General features: G+C 35.3%; 1 protein-coding gene across 3 annotated transcripts in view; it reads left to right on the top strand.

Annotated features, from left to right (window-relative positions):
- Window positions 1-19832, top strand: part of PRKG1 (protein kinase, cGMP-dependent, type I) — a 1208869-nt gene that overhangs the window by 793313 nt on the left and 395724 nt on the right. For all 3 annotated transcript variants that reach the window (XM_004680887.2, XM_004680888.2, XM_012723496.1), the window contains exon 4: window positions 2523-2628. In XM_004680887.2, the coding sequence (XP_004680944.1) occupies window positions 2523-2628 (106 nt within the window). The remainder of the gene's footprint in view (window positions 1-2522; window positions 2629-19832) is intronic.

Genomic DNA, 19832 nt, shown 5'->3' with positions numbered 1-19832 from the left:
TTTTTATTGCCATGATTTTGAAAATAACAAAATTGTTGTTTGTGCCTAATTGGTCCTTTGGAAGGAGGTGTATCTACTAGTTATCCCTAGGAACCATTAAGAATGATGGTGGGACCTTCCTGGTAGCTTAGGGGTTAAAGCGGAACACTATGAAGCTATCAGCAGCCATTGCAGAGCAAGTTTAATCCCTGGCCATGGAGGTGACCACTTGGCACAGCAGTTCTCTCCTCTCTCACCCGCTGCTCCCCTCTGAAGCGTATTTCAGTAGATCTGCCTGTTCTATTCCCCACTCTGTCTCTGGTGAATCTTCTCACCCCTGCACCACTGGTCTATATCCCAATTATTGTATGTATAAATAAATACATCTTTAAAAATAAATGATGGTAATTGCAGAAAATGTTGACTTTTTTATTATTTTGATGTACCTACTGTGTATACTTTTAAGATTATGGTTTAGAAAATTCTGGTTTATTACTTTGTGTGCATGTGTGTTTTTCAAGAGCTCTTAATAGCTTTTCTGTTCATCAGATTAATCTTTGCTTCTTACACCTTGTTTCCTGGACGGTGCATCAATTTTCACTCCAATTACATTGCCACCTTCTACAAACCTCACCCACTTGTGTCTTCTTCCTAAACTGGACCCCCACACTATAAGCTCATTCCCAGCTGCATTCTGGTTTATGTCCTGCCCTACTTAATTACCCTTTGCCCATCTCTTGAGCTAAACTCTCATTGATTTTTAAAGTTTATTTCTGGTTCTGCCACTTGTAAATCTTCCTAATTTTCATAGCCTTTATGACTTTTTCATCCAGTCTTATGATTTTTCTCAAGTAAACAGGTGTTCTGGAACAGAGCCCGGGCTTAGGAGAGGGGATAGGAGGTGGCTGGAGAATACTTGAGAGAGGAGCTTACTTTCAATGATGTATCCTTTTCAATGGGTAGGTGGAGCAGAGCCATGTACACACCAGTCATTGCTGCTTTTTATTTTTCTCTATTTAGCTGAGCACCTTTTATTCTTCAGTAAGGATTGGCTAAGGGAAAATTCATTTTCTAATTTCTTTTTTTTTTTTTTTTTTTTTTTTTTAAGATTTATTTATTTGTACATACAGAACTGGGGTACAGGCCAGAGGCTCAGGGGCGGTGAGAGGCTTCACCAGAGACAGAGTGGGGAGCAGAACAGGCAGATCTACGAAGCACACTGCTGAGGGGAGCAGCGGGCGGGTCAGGAGAGGTCTGCCACGCCATGTGGTCACCTCCGGGACAGGCGGGAATCGAACTCATGCGGAAGCGGCTTTAGATTCTCAGTGCTGTGCTTTAACCCGCTGCGCCACCAGGGAGGGCCCATTTTCTAATTTCTTAACTTCAAATTATTTTGCACGGAAAGTTCAAAGATAGTTTACTCTAGAACACAGTATTCTTGGTTTTCCCTCAACCCTCCTTTATCAGAGTCTCTCCTTTCTAAGCACAGATGACCTAATTAACACTTTCTCTCCTTTCTCACTGCTAATTGCTAAGATGCATTTCCTAGGCTTAGTTTGAGAAGTGTGAAGAAAAGAGAACTGCATTCCTCCATCTTTCTCTGGTTTGCTTATTAAACTGTATCTTGGTTCTACCCCATGTTCCTGTTCAAGCCCTCATACACCCTGTTCTGTACCAAATACCATGGGTATGAAATGTGGTTTTGTTTTTTAGGTCATCTGCTAATTTAAAATATTTTATATTATGATAATCTGTAAATATGCATAAAAATAGAAGAGTAAACTAAGTCTCACATGTAACCATCACACAGCTTCACTTACCAAGATTTTTAGTGTATATACTTATGTGCTTACTTAAAAGCTAAGTTAATATTAATGTATTGTTTTGTTATACTATGATATCTATCTCTTTCTGAAAGTTCTTCTAGTCTTACTAGATCAAATGGTGAAATTATGTGATGCTCAGTTTTAACTCTTAATTATTCATTGTCAAGACGGGTATATAAGAATTAAAATTCAACAAACTTCGAATGTAACTTCAGGTGATAAGTTTGGGCACAGGTTAAAATTAGTAAAATGAGCTTTGTATTGGAATCATTGCATATTTATTATTTATATTCTATTACATTTGCCTCCAATCCTGAGAATTTTCACCTTGACTTTTTACAATTAAAATATGAATATTTGAATCATTAACACCATCCTAGGTAATTACCAGGCAGTGTTACTACTTCTCTTTTTCTACGTGTCATTTCCTTTGTATATAGTCTTGAAATTACTTAATGCATTCATTGTGTATTTAGACATCCTTATACCTTAAGGACATAAGAACAACTGTTCACTTATTAGGTAATAATGTTAGTTTGGAAAATTTTGACTGTATGAATACTTGCTAATATCTAGACTTGATACTAGCTTTAAGTGAAGGTTAATCAGTTTCAAACCTTTCATGAATAACTCATCTCTTTTGCAGGATATAGTTAAAAATTTTACAGTTAAAATTCTCTAATTAAATATTCTCATTTTCTTTTCTTTTTTTTCCAGCTCTTGTAAATGTGAAACTCTGGGCCATTGATCGACAATGTTTTCAAACAATAATGATGAGGACAGGTCTCATCAAGCATACAGAGTATATGGAATTTCTAAAAAGGTAGGAGACATTCTTTATTGCTTCTGAAAGTTTTTATTGCCTTTTCAACCCTTTTTACTGAAATGCAGCCCAGGGAAGAGTTATTACCTTTAGCTCAGACTTTATAGCTTACTGATTCGTGTAAGTGCAAGATTTTGACTGGCTGTTTTATGTTTCTGGTGCGGATTTTCATGATGGTTGCTTAGGTCAGAACTTCAGAATTTGATTCAACATTCTTTCCTGGAGGAGTGTAACTAGGATAACAAATGAGAATTTGTTTGAACAAAAAAAGATATTGAGTCCATCTTTGGCCATTTATCAGTTAATATATTTATGGTACCTCTTCTAAGGCAACTCACACTGTAAGACTGAATCATCTTTTGTATGAGATTCCATATTAAAGGTCAGATGACTAAGATGGAAAAATTCCAAGAAGCACCTTCTTACCCTTTAATCCTGAGTTTTATTTCCTGAGTTACATTCATTTGATGTAATTCTGAAATATCAAAAGCTTTCTTTCTTGATATTAAATATTGTCATTAATCAAAAGCTTTTTTTGATATTAAATATTGTCATAAACCAACATAGTACAGGAATCAGTAGATCCGTTTTTCATTTAACAATACATTGATAGTCACTGAAACACATCCATTTTTTGTTTCTAAGCTTATTTTAACAAAGATTATATATTTATCATTAAAAAGACTTGACAATTCTGATGACTTTTTTCAAAAAGTGGTTATTTTGTATTATTTTTCTTTTGCAAACAAACCCATCATTAAATACTGTTAATGCACAGATTCGCTGAGCTAAAGAGGAGTATACCACCAATTAAGATTTCATTTTTGAAAGCTAGGTTATTACACTCATTATATATTTTTGGTTTGGCTAGAGAAATGTTAGAAATGGAGCTAAAATGAAATTCATATTGTGTTTCACTTATGTATCTGAAAAGTTATCTACTGAATTTTCTTAAGTTGGAATTTATTATTCCTTCTTGTGTATTCCTTGTGATGAATATATTTTATTTCTATTTTATTGATTATACATGCTTTGCCTCTACCTACATTATTTTCTTCATATCCCTGATAAAGGGATAATAAAATTCTAATTTGACGTCAAGTAATAATATAGTAAGATATTACTTCATCAGTAAGTGTTGAGTTTTTTTTTCTTAATGTGATTAGATCAAACATTTAGGAGAAATGAAGCTGAGAATTTCTGACTGAAGTTTAGTATATTTTGCAAGGAACTCAAATTAGGTGACCTATAGGTATGTGCATGTGTGTTTTGTTGATAGATTGGTGTATTTTGATATACGTGTTATTTGCATGTTGAGATATATGAGTATATAGAAAGATAGAGATGAAGAAAGAATACTCATTTTTAAACATTTACTTAAGTCCAAATTGTTGATTTCTTATGATACAGCAATAAAGATCTTAAATGGTAATTCATAAATATTTATGAATTATAAGACTCAGCCCATATTGTTTCATGTTCTGAAGTGTTGGGCACTCAGGCTGTTGATTTCAGCATTATAAGTTTGTTTTCACAAAGAAATGGACCCTCCCCCCCAAAATAAATTTTCTAGTATCACTATTTTAGAAAACAAAGATGCATTATTGTGCTCGTTATTTTGTTGTTTTTAATTGGCCCTAGGTGTTCTTTTATTTTTGTATTATTGTCAGAGCTGCCTAAATTTGTTTTAGCTGTTTGACAATTGTAAACTAAACAATAAATATTGACTCTAGCATGTATGAACATTTCCTGTTGGTCAGCACAGAGAAGGTGGAGTTTAACTGAATGAGAAAGAGGGAGGCACTGTCTTTGATGGTCACCTCATAAAACATCAAGTGCATGTCATTTGTGAATGTAGTACTGGGCTGGGAGTCTGGAGAGATGACAAGATGACCACCAGTGCCTGCGGCCAGCTTTAATCCTCTTACATGGCAACTGTTACTCACTGGTGTTCTCTCTCTCTCAGCCTTCGGTGGTGCACAGTCCGCATTGAATTATGTACAGACTCATTAGTGGGTACTCAGGGCCAGCCCTTAGTCAACCCTGCCTGCCCTTTTTAGTCTGCTTTCTTCCTGCCCACAGGCATCTGAACAGTTTTATGTGTCCAGGCTGCCTCTGTGCTTTCAGAGAGATACTGTTTCTCTTAACCTTTTCCCATTGTCAGTATCCAATCACTCTTTTCAGGTCCAGCTAAAAGTTGCCTCTTCCTTAGATACTGACCTCATTCTACCTTTAAGTAATCTCTACCTCCTTCGCAGCTATAACTCCACCATGGGTTTCATGTTCTATTTTATTATGACGTAGCCACTAAACATATATCTACTTCTAAACTATAAATTTTTCAGAACTAGTGGTACTTCTTAAGTATCTTGGTATTCTTGGGTACACAACTCACTGCTTCATAGATAGACGTTTAGTAGGACAGTGAGTACAGGGTTAGTAGACAATTTGTAGGAAGCGGTGCAAACTTAGGGTTCCTTTTTCAAAAAATGTCAAATATTTCAAGATGTCAGTACCATAGTATTAAATCAAACACAGGGATCGTGTCGTGCTGTTTTCTAGTTGCAAACTCATATAGCTGAAAGAATGATTAATATTCATACTTGCTTCAGATTCCATGTTACCTGTACTGCTTCTATTTATGTTACAAGCTATTAAGAGCTGGCATTATATCCCCAAAGGGAATAATGATATCAAAACTCAGGTGGTCAAAATTAATTAAATATTTCTGTCATTACTTCAGAATCATTTTTATTTCTGTGTGGTTGGCTTTGGGATATTTTGTTCGCCACTCTTTTACATCACATAGAGCTTTTACAGTCCAATACATCAACTTTTTCCTTTAGGACTTCATGTTTAGAAAAACTCACCCTAACATAAAAATATGGACTTAATATGTTTATGTTCTCTATAGAAGTTGGGAAGGCTGCATGTGTTTTACTCTAATGTGCTTGTTAACTAACATTTTCATCTGAATTTCACTGCTACAGGCATCCCTCATATAGTACACAGACGTGAAAGGGGTGTTAAAGAGTTAAATCTTCAGACAATAATCATCAGAATTCTTCAATATAGAGGTCTCTGTTGGATGACATTAGAAAGTCATCCTAATTGTGAAATTTCAGGGACAGTGGCAGACAGGCTAAAAGAGGAAAGGTCCTTTATTACTATTAACTCCTTTTCCTCTTCATTTGGCCTAGATGTACCTAAGTATTTGGCTATGTGAAAAGGGGATGTACAGTCGTATCAGCACATGGATATTTTTTTCTTTTTTGTCGAAGTTATGTTGATTTTTATCTACCATGTTTACCCATTTTGAACTACCAGTCATGTGGATTGGCTTCTCTTTGCTGTTAAATGCCAAATCCAATTGTGATTCTGGTTCTTTAATCCTATTTAGTTATTTCTCTTTTGTGCTTGTATTTCACATTTTCTCATGTAAACACAGATGTTCTATGTGAGCATAGGAAAAAGCATTCAAGGGGCAGTGCTACTAAGAAAGTCATGATTGCTAAAGATCCAATAGTAATTTACCAGTTTCCAGCATTTTCCACTTACTTTGGATACTGATAAATGTTTTTGTTTTTCAGCTAGATTCTGAGAATGAGACAAATAACTGTCTGAGTTAATTGTGTGTGTGTGTGTGTGTGTGTGTGTGTTTTCCTGAAAGAATTCTCTGCACTGTTTCTGATTGTGGCACTTTATAACAAGGGAAGCATTAGAATGCAGCTGTGTGACCACTGGGAAGTGCTTTCGGGAACTGGGTTTTCTTTTGGTCCCAGACTATGATGATGATGACGACAATGATGATTATAATGAACCTCTATATTCATTTTGATTGCCTTGCTGACAAATCAGAGACACAGCAGGGACTGTTCCAAACTTGAGTTATTCCATCAGTTCTCAGAAAACTCTTCTTTGTCTACTAAGGAATCTCTGCGTAAAGCAGATATACTTAGAATCATTCTGTATCTTCTTGTCATCTTAAGATAAAGCCTTAGTCTTTATCATTGTCTTCGTAGACCTACCTGATCTGGTTACTGTGGACCTCCCCAGAACCATCTCATTCTCCATCATCTGCTTCCTTATTCTTTAATACCATCTCTGTTTCTTTCACATGATAATCTTTCATTTCCACATATACCCCATGCTTCCTCTCAGTGGAGATCATTCCAAAGAAAGTCTTTTCCCTCTGAATGGATGTATTTCCCAGTGTGGCCTATTGTGTGGCAGAAAATAGAATCTGGTATTTCTTAAGACAGTGATTGGTTTCTGATTTTCCTTTTCTGTGTTGAAAGTGACATTAATAGTACTGGCCTCCAAGTTTCACATTGTATTTTTAGTAAGTAGAATTGTCAGATTTGGGGACGATAAAGGTTTTTGTTAACAATTTGGTTTCCAACTGACTATCCATACAACTTAAAAATGACCAGTATTTTTCAGCTTTAAAATGACCAATTATATGGTTTGGCTCTCTTTAGACTGAAGTATAGATGGTCTCCAGGAATCACTGTAAGGTGGTTTATAGCAAAGCCCCCTGTGAGTGCCTGAGCAGCATCCACATATAAGGAGTTAAGATAATGGAACATTCCATCTTAGGCAAGAATTTCCTTGTTGAAAAGTCATGATATGTTTTCTTGGTACAATTATTTCCTTAAACTTGGAAATAAATCCCAAATTTAGTTTGCTCTTCCTTGCTATTCTCTAAAGCAGTGATACTTGTATATAAATCTAACAATTAATTAAATATGTTCTTTTCACATGCATATAATTTTTAAAGATGTTACAGAGCCATTAAGCTCTTTAGGCATGGAATTTAATAAGGCTTTTCTCAAATAGAGTGAAAACTGCATAAGAATTAAGCTTGATAAAACAAACTTAGTTTTAATTTGAAAAGAAATCATGGGAAGAATAAAGAGGTATTTTCTCACACTGATTTCAAATCATCCTGTTCATAGCCTGTTGTGGAGTAGGAGAGCCATTCTAATTAAGATGCCTGAGGGGCCCTCCCTGGTGGCACAGCGGGTTAAAGCACTGCACTAAGAAGCTTAAGCCACTTTCGCATGAGTTCGTTCCCTGACTGCCCCGGAGGAGATCCCCATGGTGTGGCAGACCTCTCCTGACGCCAGCTTCTCCCCTCAGCAGTGTGCTTCGTCAGTCTGCCTGTTCTGCTCCCCACTCTGTCCCTGGTGAATCCTCTCACCCTCTGCACCTCTGGCCTGTACCCCAGTTCTGTATGAATAAATAAATAAATCTTTAAAAAAAAATGCCATGAGGAGCAGATAAATATAAAAGCAGGAATTAATACTTAATTATTTATTAACAGTATTGATTTAATTTTGTTATCTAGCTTTTACACAAATATCTCTATTGATTCTTTTTAAAGAAAAGACAATGCAATCTCTGATATTTGCATAATTATATACTGATTTAAAAAAACATCTTCACATCTCATACCCAGGCACACTCACCTTTACATGTGAATTCTAATCCTTGCTAATCATTAATAACATAACCGATTTATGGTATTTGCAGCCAAAATTTCCCATTTAAGTCAAGGCGTGCATCTCATACTGCAAAGTCCTAGTTGGTTCCTGGGAAGACGGCTCTGGCTAAGGGGCATACCATGTTGGTCTGTCCTGCTTCCCATCCCTGAGCCTGGAAGAAATCTGTCTTCACCCAGTCTCTGAGGATACTTTCTCAGTACTCTGGGATTAGAAAACTAAACCAGTGTGATGAAAGAAGTTGTTAGATATTCCTCTATTTTTTATTGGTGACCAAAGAACTTTGTAAATTGTTCCTATAGTTGAGGCTTATTTAATTTCTGTATCATTCAGTTAGTGTCTACTTACAGTTCTATCTTTGTAAATTGTTTTGTATGCAAAGGATTGTTTCACTTGACAGTGAGATCTGTTTCATAAGAAGGATTGTTCTATAATGAACAAGTTCAGAGGCACAAGCTGTGGGGAAAATGTAAAAGGCAGACTCCTTGGGTCCTGGTAACCCAGATTTTTTTCCACTTCATAGAAAACATATGTCTCTGCAGTTGGACATAAATCTGAGAATCAGGAGTGGAGATGAGTAAATGCTGTTGATAGTCAAAGCAAATATCAGATGACTCACACAATGTATGCCTCTTAGCTTGTGTGTTTTATCTGTGCTGGGGGGGGGGAGGATGCCAGTTTGTATGTTTAGGAAAAACATGAAAGAGGTGGAATATGCATTAGAGTCCTGTTTTTTGTTTGTTTGTTTGTTTGTTTTTGGCTCAACTCAAGTTAGTTGTGATGTATTAGCTATCACAGTTTTACCAAGGTGAACTCTTAAGCTGAGAATCTGGCTGTTTAGCAACAGTGGCGCCTCTGAATCAAAAAATTCTGTTAGTGTAGTGTGCACTCTGAGAAGCGCAGTCGTTAGAGGCAGCAGCTGGTACAATGTTAGATGACAGAAATATGGGCTTAGTTGTGTATACTGTCTTGTGAGAGGCTTCCCCAGTAGTGAAGGAGGCCCTGGAAAAGAAAACAAACCCAAAATGCCTTGCACCTGCTACTTTACACATGATCTTACCTAATTTTGATAAGATCCTTTGAAGTAGATGGTGTTCTTCTCATTTTATCGAGCAGGTAACTGGAGTTATGAAAATGAGTAATTTTCTCTGCAATACAGAGCTCAATTCAAAACCAAATCCAATTCTGAAATCTTTATGTCAAAACATCTTCATGAAAATGGGCATTGGCAGATTAACAGATCAGTATATCTTTTTTGTTTTTAAATAGAATAAACATATCACTTGTTATATGTGAAAAAATCATTATAATTATAATAATGACTAAAGAAATTCTTGGAATTTTTTTTCTTGATACCTTTTTCTTGGCAACAATTTCTTATGTTAATTATTGTGTGTATAAAAGTCCATGAATATATGGAAAGAATCCGGAGGTTTAAAAAGACCTTTTAAAAGAGCTTACAGGGAAGATTTTTTTCTTTGAAACCTCCAGATAATTATATCACATTAAAATGTACTTTGTGTATATATGTTATAAAGTATTTATGCTAAAGCCCAGAAAGATTCTAGTGAAGTACAGTTAGTTTCAGTTAGCTTGTAAATACTTATAGAGAGCTTGAAATTATTAAATATTTTTCAAGAAATTAAATATATTTTTTCCCAGTTGATTGGATGAGGTTTAATGGGTAAATACTGCTTTCCATGTTTGGAAAAAACTCCTTAAGTAATCTGGTCTGTTGTACAAACAGAAATAAATCAAAGTTGCCTTGGAGAACTGATTTATCTTCTTTTTTGAAAGAAATTAAATCCATGAGTAAATCTAACTTAAACAGCCAAGAATACGGCAATAAAGGAAACATTAATATTCAAACATTAATATTCAAAGAATTCTGAAGTATTACAAATTTCTACTTTCTCTCATTATATGTAACTTGAACTCTGCCTACATAAAGTAGTGGTGTTTATTGAAACTATACCCTTTTTTTGTGGGCAAGGGAATTTGGGGGAATGAAACATTTTTGTTATTTTTCCAATCTTGCATGGATGAAAATATAAAAACATATTGCAAGATTACCCAACAAATGAGTCTGAAAACTAGCTAAGCCCTACCAGCAGGAGTTGATTGATTAATCCTTAGGCAAGTTAATGAGTATTATTCTCACTGGCATTAAGCCACCCGCCCTCCTCCTTCCCCTTCCTTTCCCTTCTGTTACTTTCTTTCTCTTTCTCCTCACCTTCCTTTTTTCTCTGTCAATAAATAAATATATTCACAAGTAAAGGTGCAGTCAATAGTTTTTAAGTGATAAAACTTTCAGTACAGTGTGATCAAAATTTAAAAGCATTTAAATCAATATGTCCTATGTTAAAAATATCCAGTTAAAATGGTTAAGTCCTATCAGACACTTGTCCCTCAAGATGAAAGTGTGCTAAGTGTAAACTATTGATCGGACCATCTGGCCAAATCACAAATTCCACTACATATGTATAACTACCCCAAACCAAGTTTTGTGTATTGTAAAGGAAGTTACCTCAAAAAAAAAAAAAAAAGTAAGCTACACTAGAATAAAAAGCTGCCGGTGGAGTAGAGTCCCGTCTCTCCAAAGAGTACCTGTATGGTCCAAAGAAGGAAATCAGTGCCCCAACCTAATGAAAAATGAGGTATTCATAGTCTAAAATAAAGATCATTTTCATTTTTTATCTTTATTGACATATTAGCTATTTTATGTTGCATAATAAATAAGACAAATCTGTAGGAATTGGAGTATCTTCTAGAAAATTTTTCATTCATTTAGCACAGCCTGTGAATATATTGTGTCCTTAATGACAATTTAACCTATTTTCACATTTGCTGACTCAGTCCATAGGGGGATCATATGGTGAATCTTTTTTTTTTTTTTTAGTATTTTGAGATATCTCCATACTGTTTCTAGATGAAACTGATTCTCAGAACTCTGATGGCTAATAAATTGGGATTTCTAGCAGAATTCCATACTCCATCTAATTGGACAACAGGTATCCTGCTTCATTTATAAAACAAGCTTTCAGAAAAGAGGGATTTTCTTGATCTTATCACTGGTATTTCTATTTGTAGTCAATGTTCTATTTTTCTGACTCTCCCAGAGAATTTGATTAAGTGATTTAAATAGTTCTTTCCCACATAAAATTCACAAGAATATGATTAGACTACACTGAATCCTGTCATACTGTTTTCTTAAACAAAAAGCAATCCAAGTAACCAAACAGAGCTTTTATTTTAGACACCCTTGCTAAATTGTCAATGAAGATAAAAAATGAAAATGATCTTTATTTTAGACTATGAATACCTCAGTTTTTATTAGGTTGGGGCACTGATTTCCTTCTTTGGACCATACAGGTACTCCTTGGAGAGACGGGACTCTACTCCACCGGCAGCTTTTTATTCTAGTGTAGCTTACTTTTTTTTTTTTTTTTTGAGGTAACTTCCTTTACAATACTGTATATGATTCAGGGGTATAATTTATACTTTTGCAGATATATGTTACTACAATACCCCCCTCCCCCCCACCATTCTATTGAGCCCCAACCCCACTTTTGCTTTCTACCTTTCCTCCTTTCTGGTAGCATCAATTCTACAGTCAGTTTTCTGAGGCTTGTTTTCCTTTGGTTTCTTCCAACCCCTTTGTTTTGTTTCTCTGGCTTCACATATGAGTGAAACTATTTGATTTATTTCTCCCTGTCACTAATTTTGCTCAGTGTAATTTTGTCTAGTTTGTTCATGTTGCAGAAAATGGCAAGAGCCTATCTGTTTCATAGCTGAGTAATATTTCACCCAAATCCTTCTGTTGTTGGACATGTAGGCTGTTCCTGTACCTTGGCTGCTGCAGATAGTGCTATATGATCATGAAAACACACATATCCCTTTGAAATATTGGTTTTGAAATCTTTGTGCAGATATGGAGGAGTGGAATAGTTGGATCATATGATGAATCTTTTTTCTTTTTTAATGTTTTGAGAAATCTCCATACTGTTTTTAGATGGACTGCATTAATATGCATTCCCACCAGCATTGTATGAGAGTACTTTTCTTTCAACATCTTGCAGATGCTTGCTGTTTTGCCTTTTTTGATGTGGTTCATCCTCACAGGTGTGTGATGGTATCTCATTTTAGTTGGGATTTATATTTTCCTGATTATAAGTGCTGATGAGTATATTTGCACTTGCCTCAACAAAATTCTTGCAAATGGAAGTCAATAATGCATTGAAAGGATTATACATCATGATCCAGAGGATATATTCAGGGGCACAAGGATGGCTCAGCACCTGAAAATCAATCAATTTGACTCTCCACATCAATAAAGAGAGATAAAAATCATATGAACATATCAGTAGATTCAAAGAAAGCATTTGACAAGATTTAACATCCATTTATGATAAAAATACTCAAAAAAATGGACATAAAAGGAACACATCTAAGCTCAGAAAAGGCCTTATATCACAAATCCACATTTAACGTCACACTGAATGTTGAGAAATGGACAACATTTTTTAGATCAAATACAAGTAAAGTACAAGTAAAGATCGCCAGTTGCACCACACTATTCAAATACTATTCAGTGTTCTTTTTTGTCCCAAATAGAGCAATTAGGCAGGAGAAACAGGGAATTTAAATTGGGGAGGAAAAGTAAAGCTATAACTATTTGTACATGGCATGGTAATACATATGGAGAAGCTTACAGACACCACTAGTCAGGAGAGTAAAATGACAGGTTACAACATCAGTTAACAAGAATCAATCATATTCCTATATGTATACAATGAACTAGAAGATGGTGAAATCAGGAAAATAATTCCATTTACTATCTAATCAAAAACATTAAAAAAAAGGAAGCAAAGGACCTTTAAACTGAAAACTGTAAGGCATTGTTAGAAGAAATAGAAGACATAAAGAAATGGAAAGCTATTTCCCATCCTTGTATTGGAAGAACTAGTGAAATTAAAAATGACTATCTTATCCAAAGCAATAATATACAGATTCATTGAAAAAGTGTCCATCAAAGTCTGAATGCCATTCTTTTTTTTTTTCAAAGATTTTTTCCCCAAAGATTTATTTATTTATGCACACAGAACTGGGTTATAGGAAAAAGGTACAGGGCAGTGAGGGCCATCACCAGATACAGAGTGGGGAGCAGAATAGGCAGGGCAGTGTGATGAAGTACACTGATGAGAGGAGCAGCAGGTGAGACTGGAGAGGTCTGCTGCACCATGTGGGTCACCTCCCTCACTGGGGTTGAATTCCTGTGTAAGCAGCTGTGGATAGCTTCATAGTGCCACGTTTTAACCAACTGTGCCACCAGGGCCCCGTGTGATTGGCATTCTTCAAAGAAACAGAGCAAACTCTACTGAAATTCATATTAAACCACAAAAGAAGTAGTATAGCCAAAACAATTTTAGCAAAAAAGAGGAAGAACAAAGTTATCAAACAGACTTCAAACTATACTACAATGCAAACTTGTAGTAATCAGGACCTCCCTGATAGTGCAGGGGTTAAAAGCTCAGCACTTTCAAGATGCTGCCAGCCACTGTGGCATGAGTCTGTAGATCTGCCTTTCTGTTCTCCACTCTGTCTCTGATGAATCCTCTCACCTATCCATAAACCTTCTGTACCTCTGGCCTAGACCCCAGTTCTTATATGCATTGATAATAACATAAATCTATGTTAAAAGAGCTGTAGTGATGTAGAGCACTATTGCAGGAATAAAAATATTTATATAGACCAATTGTCTATTTATCCATACTTCATTGACAGTTCATTTATGATATTGGTACCATATACATAGGAAAAAGAAAAAAACACTCAGTAAATTATATTAGGAAAATTGTACAGCCACATACAAAAGAATGAATCTAGGCCAGTATTTCACAACGTAGAGGCAAACAAACAAAAAACAGAGGCAAGACATTTGCAGACACCAGATTCAAGAGATCCTTGGGAAGCTGACTCCATGGCAAGGAAAACAAAAGGAAAAATAAATGGTATCACTTAAAGTTATAACTTAAAGTTATAAAGCACAGGAGAGAACCATCTGAAGCAAACCCTACTGCAGAGGAAAATATATTTGTACTTTTATGTATCTGAGACAGACTGATACCCAAGATCTTTTAAGAACTCATACAATGCAGCATCAATTTCCCTTCTCCCTCCCAATAAATGGACAGATGTGTTAAATAGCTACTTATCTAAAGGAGACATACAGATAACTTGCTCATTCTTTTCTCAATAGACTTTTACAATGTTTACCATACTTAAGAAATCATTTAAATTCAAATTAAGACCAAATTATTTATGGAGATTTGAGTATTAGCAATTATAGAGGAATACTGTAGAGCACTAAAGTGCTTCAAGACTGCATGACATATATTTTTTCCTTTATGATCTTTTTATGTAAGTCATATGTTTGTAAGTAATCATGTAGCTGGAATGGGATGTCGGTAAAGGTTCCAAAATGCAAACCATTGAAAATAAACCATAAATGCTTCTAAAACATATAGGGATAGATCTGGAGTTTATATAAAAACTAAGGGTCTGTGCTTAAGACAGGATCAGTCAATGAACCACATTAGAAAACAATTTCTGCTAAAGATATTTCATACACTTGTGCGCTTCCCTCCCCTGTTTTGATCCCTCTCCCTCTCCTCGCCTGCAGAATGTCTCTGATTTATAGTTGCCTGTTTGGTTTTTAATTCATTATAATTTTTTTTTCCTGTTCCCTTACTTGATTCCCCTACATTCCTTCTTTAAGTGAAACCATTCCACTTTTTTTTTTGTGGATTTAGAGCAGGAGTTAATCTGATTATACTGGATAGTTAAAAAATGATCATGGAAAGTTTGACTTGAGGTAAGATAGACAGACTTTGAGCTTTTCAAAGGCAAGCTTGTTGGCTGGTCTTCAGCTAACTGTTCACATTGTGTTATATGTGCCAAAACGAAGTTTCCACAGGTCTGTAGTTTTGAAGTGGAAAACCATTAGGTTGGAATCTTACTAATTTGATTATGAATTTTCTTAAATCATTTTTATTGAACTATAGCATACACAAGGTACAGTACACACATCTTAAAAATACAGCTCAACAGGCCGTCCCTGGTGGTGCAGCCGGTTAAAGCACTACACTAAGAAGCTGAAACCACTTCCTCATGAGTTCGATTCCCGCCTGCTCCGGAGGTGACCACATGGTGTGGCAGACCTCTCCTGACCCACCCGCTGCTCCCCTCAGCAGTGTACTTCATCGCTCTGCCTGTTCTGTTGCCCACTCTGTCTCTGGTGAAGTCTTTCACCACCCCTGAGTCTCTGGCCTGTACCCCAGTTCTGTATGCACAAATAAATAAATCTTAAAAAAAAAAAATACAGCTCAACAAATGCTTGTATATGTAGTAACCTAGTAACCACCACTCAGATCAAGATGTACAATATTTCCATTTCTTTGTGAAACCCCTCTTGTTAATCGCTCCACAAAGATTACCACTTCAGAATTATTCTGATTTCTATTCTGGTGATTAGTTTTGCTTGTTTTTCAATTTCATATTAATGGATTGACTATGTGCTTTTCTGTGTCTAGTATCTTTTGCTCAGCATTTGTTGGAAGAGCCATTCCTGTTGTATATATCATTAGTTCATTTTTTTTTTATTGCTGTCTAGCATTCTGTTGTATAAATATGCCTTGATTTAACCATTTTAATTACAGTGGTCATTTTGGGTTCTTTCCAGTTTTTAATCTCTTATAAATAAAATTTACATATTTTATTTATAAACATTCTTGATCATGCTTTTTGGCAAATGTCTACCTTCATTTGTCTTGAGTATGTACCTTGGATTAAACTTTCTGAGCCATAGAGGATACATATATTTAACTTTTTTAGGCAGTACAATATAATATTCCAAGTGTTTGAATCAGCTTGTATTCCCACCAGCCATATGAAAGAGGGCTATTTCACAACCTTTCCAACATTTGCTTTTTTAAAATCTTTATTTTTTTTGCTAAAATATATTAATAAAATTAACTGCTACACCATCTCTTAAATCATTTTGCTAATGTATCTCATTAACAAAGTTTTTATTTTTTATCTTCATGTAATTTATATTTAACTGAGGTAACATTGGGGTATCCCCAACAGATAACAACATTTTTTTAAAGCTCACTATATATCCATCTGTGTACATGTACTTATGTGTCCATATATGTAGACATAAATGAATTAAATACATGCACTTTATAAATTAAATTCATGTAGTTCTTTATAAATTATATACATGTACTTCTGAACTAAAACATATAATTTTTGAAAGGTAAGATAAAGATGACAAAATAGAATTAGTAATATTTCTTTAATTAGTCTTGTAGATAATCTTACATAATTTATGGAAGAGTATCTCCATTGTAAGGGATTTACATGTCCCATGGATCAGAGTGAAATCAACTATTAACAGAATGACTATTACCTCCTGGATAAAAATCCTGTCCCCAGGTTCTCTGTAATAGCTTCTCCTGGTATAGTTTCAGAGATAACTTAAACTAAATTAGAGTGGAATTTGCCTAGGTCTAGAATTCAAATGTAGCAAAAGCTTTCAAGAAGTAAAGATGGAGAATCATTCCACTGTAGCCTTATCTCTGCGCCTTCCCTGTGTTGTCTGTCAAAGTAGATTGCCCTCTCTAGTGGAGAACTTCATGATGTGTGTGTCTGTGCCTGGAATTTAGACCACTATTGTTTTATGTTTAATTTATTAGTTATAAGTGGTTCTTCTAAACTGGTTCTTCTCAAAATATGACATGAATTTCTATGGACATCCCTGACACTCCTTAGTTGGATCTAGGAGCTCATTCTTTTTCACAATAATGACACAAAAGTCTATTATTTTTCGCTTTTAAAATTGTCTTTCTCTCAGAAGGGTCAAATTTTACAGAGGCTAAAATGGGTAATGGAATAAATGTTCCGTGATTTATTATTTTTAAAAAAATTATTAGGTAATATGGCAAATATAGACAAGTATAATCCATATAATTAAAACAAATTCTTAGGCATCTTTAACAATTTTAGGAGTATATCTAACAGCAAGGGAAACAATAGCAAACATACACAAACAGGATTACATTAACCTAAAAAGTTTTCTTTTTGCCAAAGAACTTGTCATTAAGTAGAAGACTTGTAACCCAGTCAGAAAATGTTCAGAAGAGTGAAATAAACTCTTTTCAAAGAGGTATACAGATGGCTATAGGGACATAAAAAAAAAAAATGGTCATCATCATATATAATCTAGGAAATGAACATCAAAACCACGGTGATATACCATCTCATGCCTGTGAAAATAGCCCATATCAGAGACCTAAACCAACTAGTGTTGAGGGTGTGGAGGAAAAGGATCCCTGTATACTGTTGGTAGGAATGTAGACTGGCCCAGCCCCTATGGAACTTAGTAGATCCCTTAAGTATTAAAAATTGTTCTATCATATGTTCTGGCAATCCTACTCCTACATACCTGCCCATGGACTAGAAAAGCACTATTTCAGAGGGGTATGTGCACTTTTATGTTCATTGTAGCACAACTTACAAGAGCCAAGTTATGGAATCAACCTAAGTGGCCAGTGACAGATGAGTGGACTAAGAAAATATACACATGGTGGAATTATCGCTCGCTTATTTTAAAAAAAATGAAGGCTTGTCATTTGTGGCAAAATAGATGAAACTGGAGAAGTAATGCTAAGAAAAATAAGTTAAAGGGGAAGGAAAAATTCATGATGTTTTCACTAGATTATGGAACTGGAAGAAACAAAAGAAAGGAACAGACAAAATTAAACCAACACAAAACCTAGCAATCTGATTGCAGAATTGAGGCTACAGGAGGAGTTGGATTGGCAGTGGAGAACAAAGTGTGGAGGGACCCAGTGGAGAGTTGTGGGTGGTTTTGTGGTGGGGGTGCTCTGGTAACATACATCTGTGGATATGTGAACCTATACCTCTAAATCATATACATAATAGTAAACCATGGTCATCTCAATTAAAAAAAAATACAATTCAAAGCATAATACTTAGGAATATAAAGGGATCCAGAGATCAAAATATTTGCGAACCCCTCTTTAAACCCAGATAAAATCAAGACAAATAATCTGTAAACTAGAAATTATTAGAAATATTCTTTGACGTCCTAGCAGATGAAAGTAAACTATATTCTGTCATAGAGAAAGGCTGGTACTAAAGTCTATATAAAAAATAATAAAGGGAATTCATTAAACAGTAAATTCTACCCATCTTTTTCTGTACAGCTTAAAGGCTAAAAGTAAGAACAGTTGTAATTACCCTCAAATACAAAGTGATAACATTGTACTAGGGGCTGATTTCAAACCTAGCAAGCAATTTTAACATAAGCCATGGGGCTTCCATATTTTCTCAGTAGATGTCAGTTCTGCTGTCGTCATTCGGCATACAAACTATAGGTATACTTTTCTAATTCTTGGCACTTCTGACATGTGTCAGAGAAACCATCATTTAATTTAATCTAGAAATTGTTGAAAGTTTTCTGAAACATTTTGATGCTTGAAGAGAGACAGGTTAAGGTCTGTTATCCATTTCTTTACATCTTTTAAATTCTGTCTTGGCAGTGTTAGGGCAATAATGTGTAACATGCCTGAACTATATAAACATTATGTAGAAGTGTTGAAATGCCTTTAAATAGCATTTTGTAATTTTTATAAGTGTTGTCACAGATAAACTCTTTTTTATATTACCCAGAATTTATATTCATATAATTAATTCCCTTTATGATTCAGCACAGGCACAGTATTTGTTGGGCTTTCTGATGAGCAAGAATACTTTAGTTATTCCAATATTGAGAACTCTGTTTCCATCTTTACCTTGTTGACAGAAATTTAATTATTCATCTAATGTCCAGTTAGAAAAAATTTTTGAACCCCATGTCATCTTTTGTACTTATTCTCCTGAAAATTTTTAATTTTAGAATTTTAAATTTTCTTAGTCTAGTTTTTGTGCCTTGACATTATGATTTCTTACTTGTCTTTTGTGGATTAACATGACATAAGTCGAATACCTAAGTAGATGGCCATTGTCAATGTTTAAAGACTAACATGATTGTGAAAATCAAGGTGCTTGGTGCTTGGAATTAAAATTTGAGTAGCAGTTGTATTTTGGAAGGAAAACTTTTTCTCATGTCCTTGGAGGTTTTTTTTTTTTTTTTAAAGATTCATTTATTTATGCATACAGAACTGTGGTACAAGCCATAGGTGCAGGGGCGGTGAGAGGGTTCACCAGAGCAGAGTGGGGAGCAGAAAAGGCAGATTGACACAGTACACTGTTGAGGGGAGCAGTGGGAGTGACAGGAGCTGTCTGTTCATCATGGGATCACCTCTGAGGCAGCGATCAAACTAACATCAAAGCTGCCATGGCCAGTCTCATAATGCTGTGCTTTAACCGGTTGTACCACCAGGGAAGGCCATCCTTGGAGTTTTAAGCCATAAGGTCAACATAGTGGTTTTTTAGCCTTTTCTTACCACTTCACTGATTGAGTGATTTTTTTTTTTAAAGATTTATTTATTTATTCATACAGAACTGGGGTACAGGCCAGAGATGTGGAAGGTGATAGGATTCACCAGAGACAGAGCGGGGAGTAGAACAGGCAGATGATCAAAGTACACTGCTGAGGGGAGCAGTGGGCGG

The sequence above is a fragment of the Condylura cristata genome, unplaced genomic scaffold, assembly GCF_000260355.1.
Source record: "Condylura cristata isolate star-nosed mole 26May11 unplaced genomic scaffold, ConCri1.0 scaffold00011, whole genome shotgun sequence".
NCBI classification, from domain to species: domain Eukaryota; kingdom Metazoa; phylum Chordata; class Mammalia; order Eulipotyphla; family Talpidae; genus Condylura; species Condylura cristata.
This window is presented reverse-complemented; position numbering and strand designations above follow the sequence as displayed.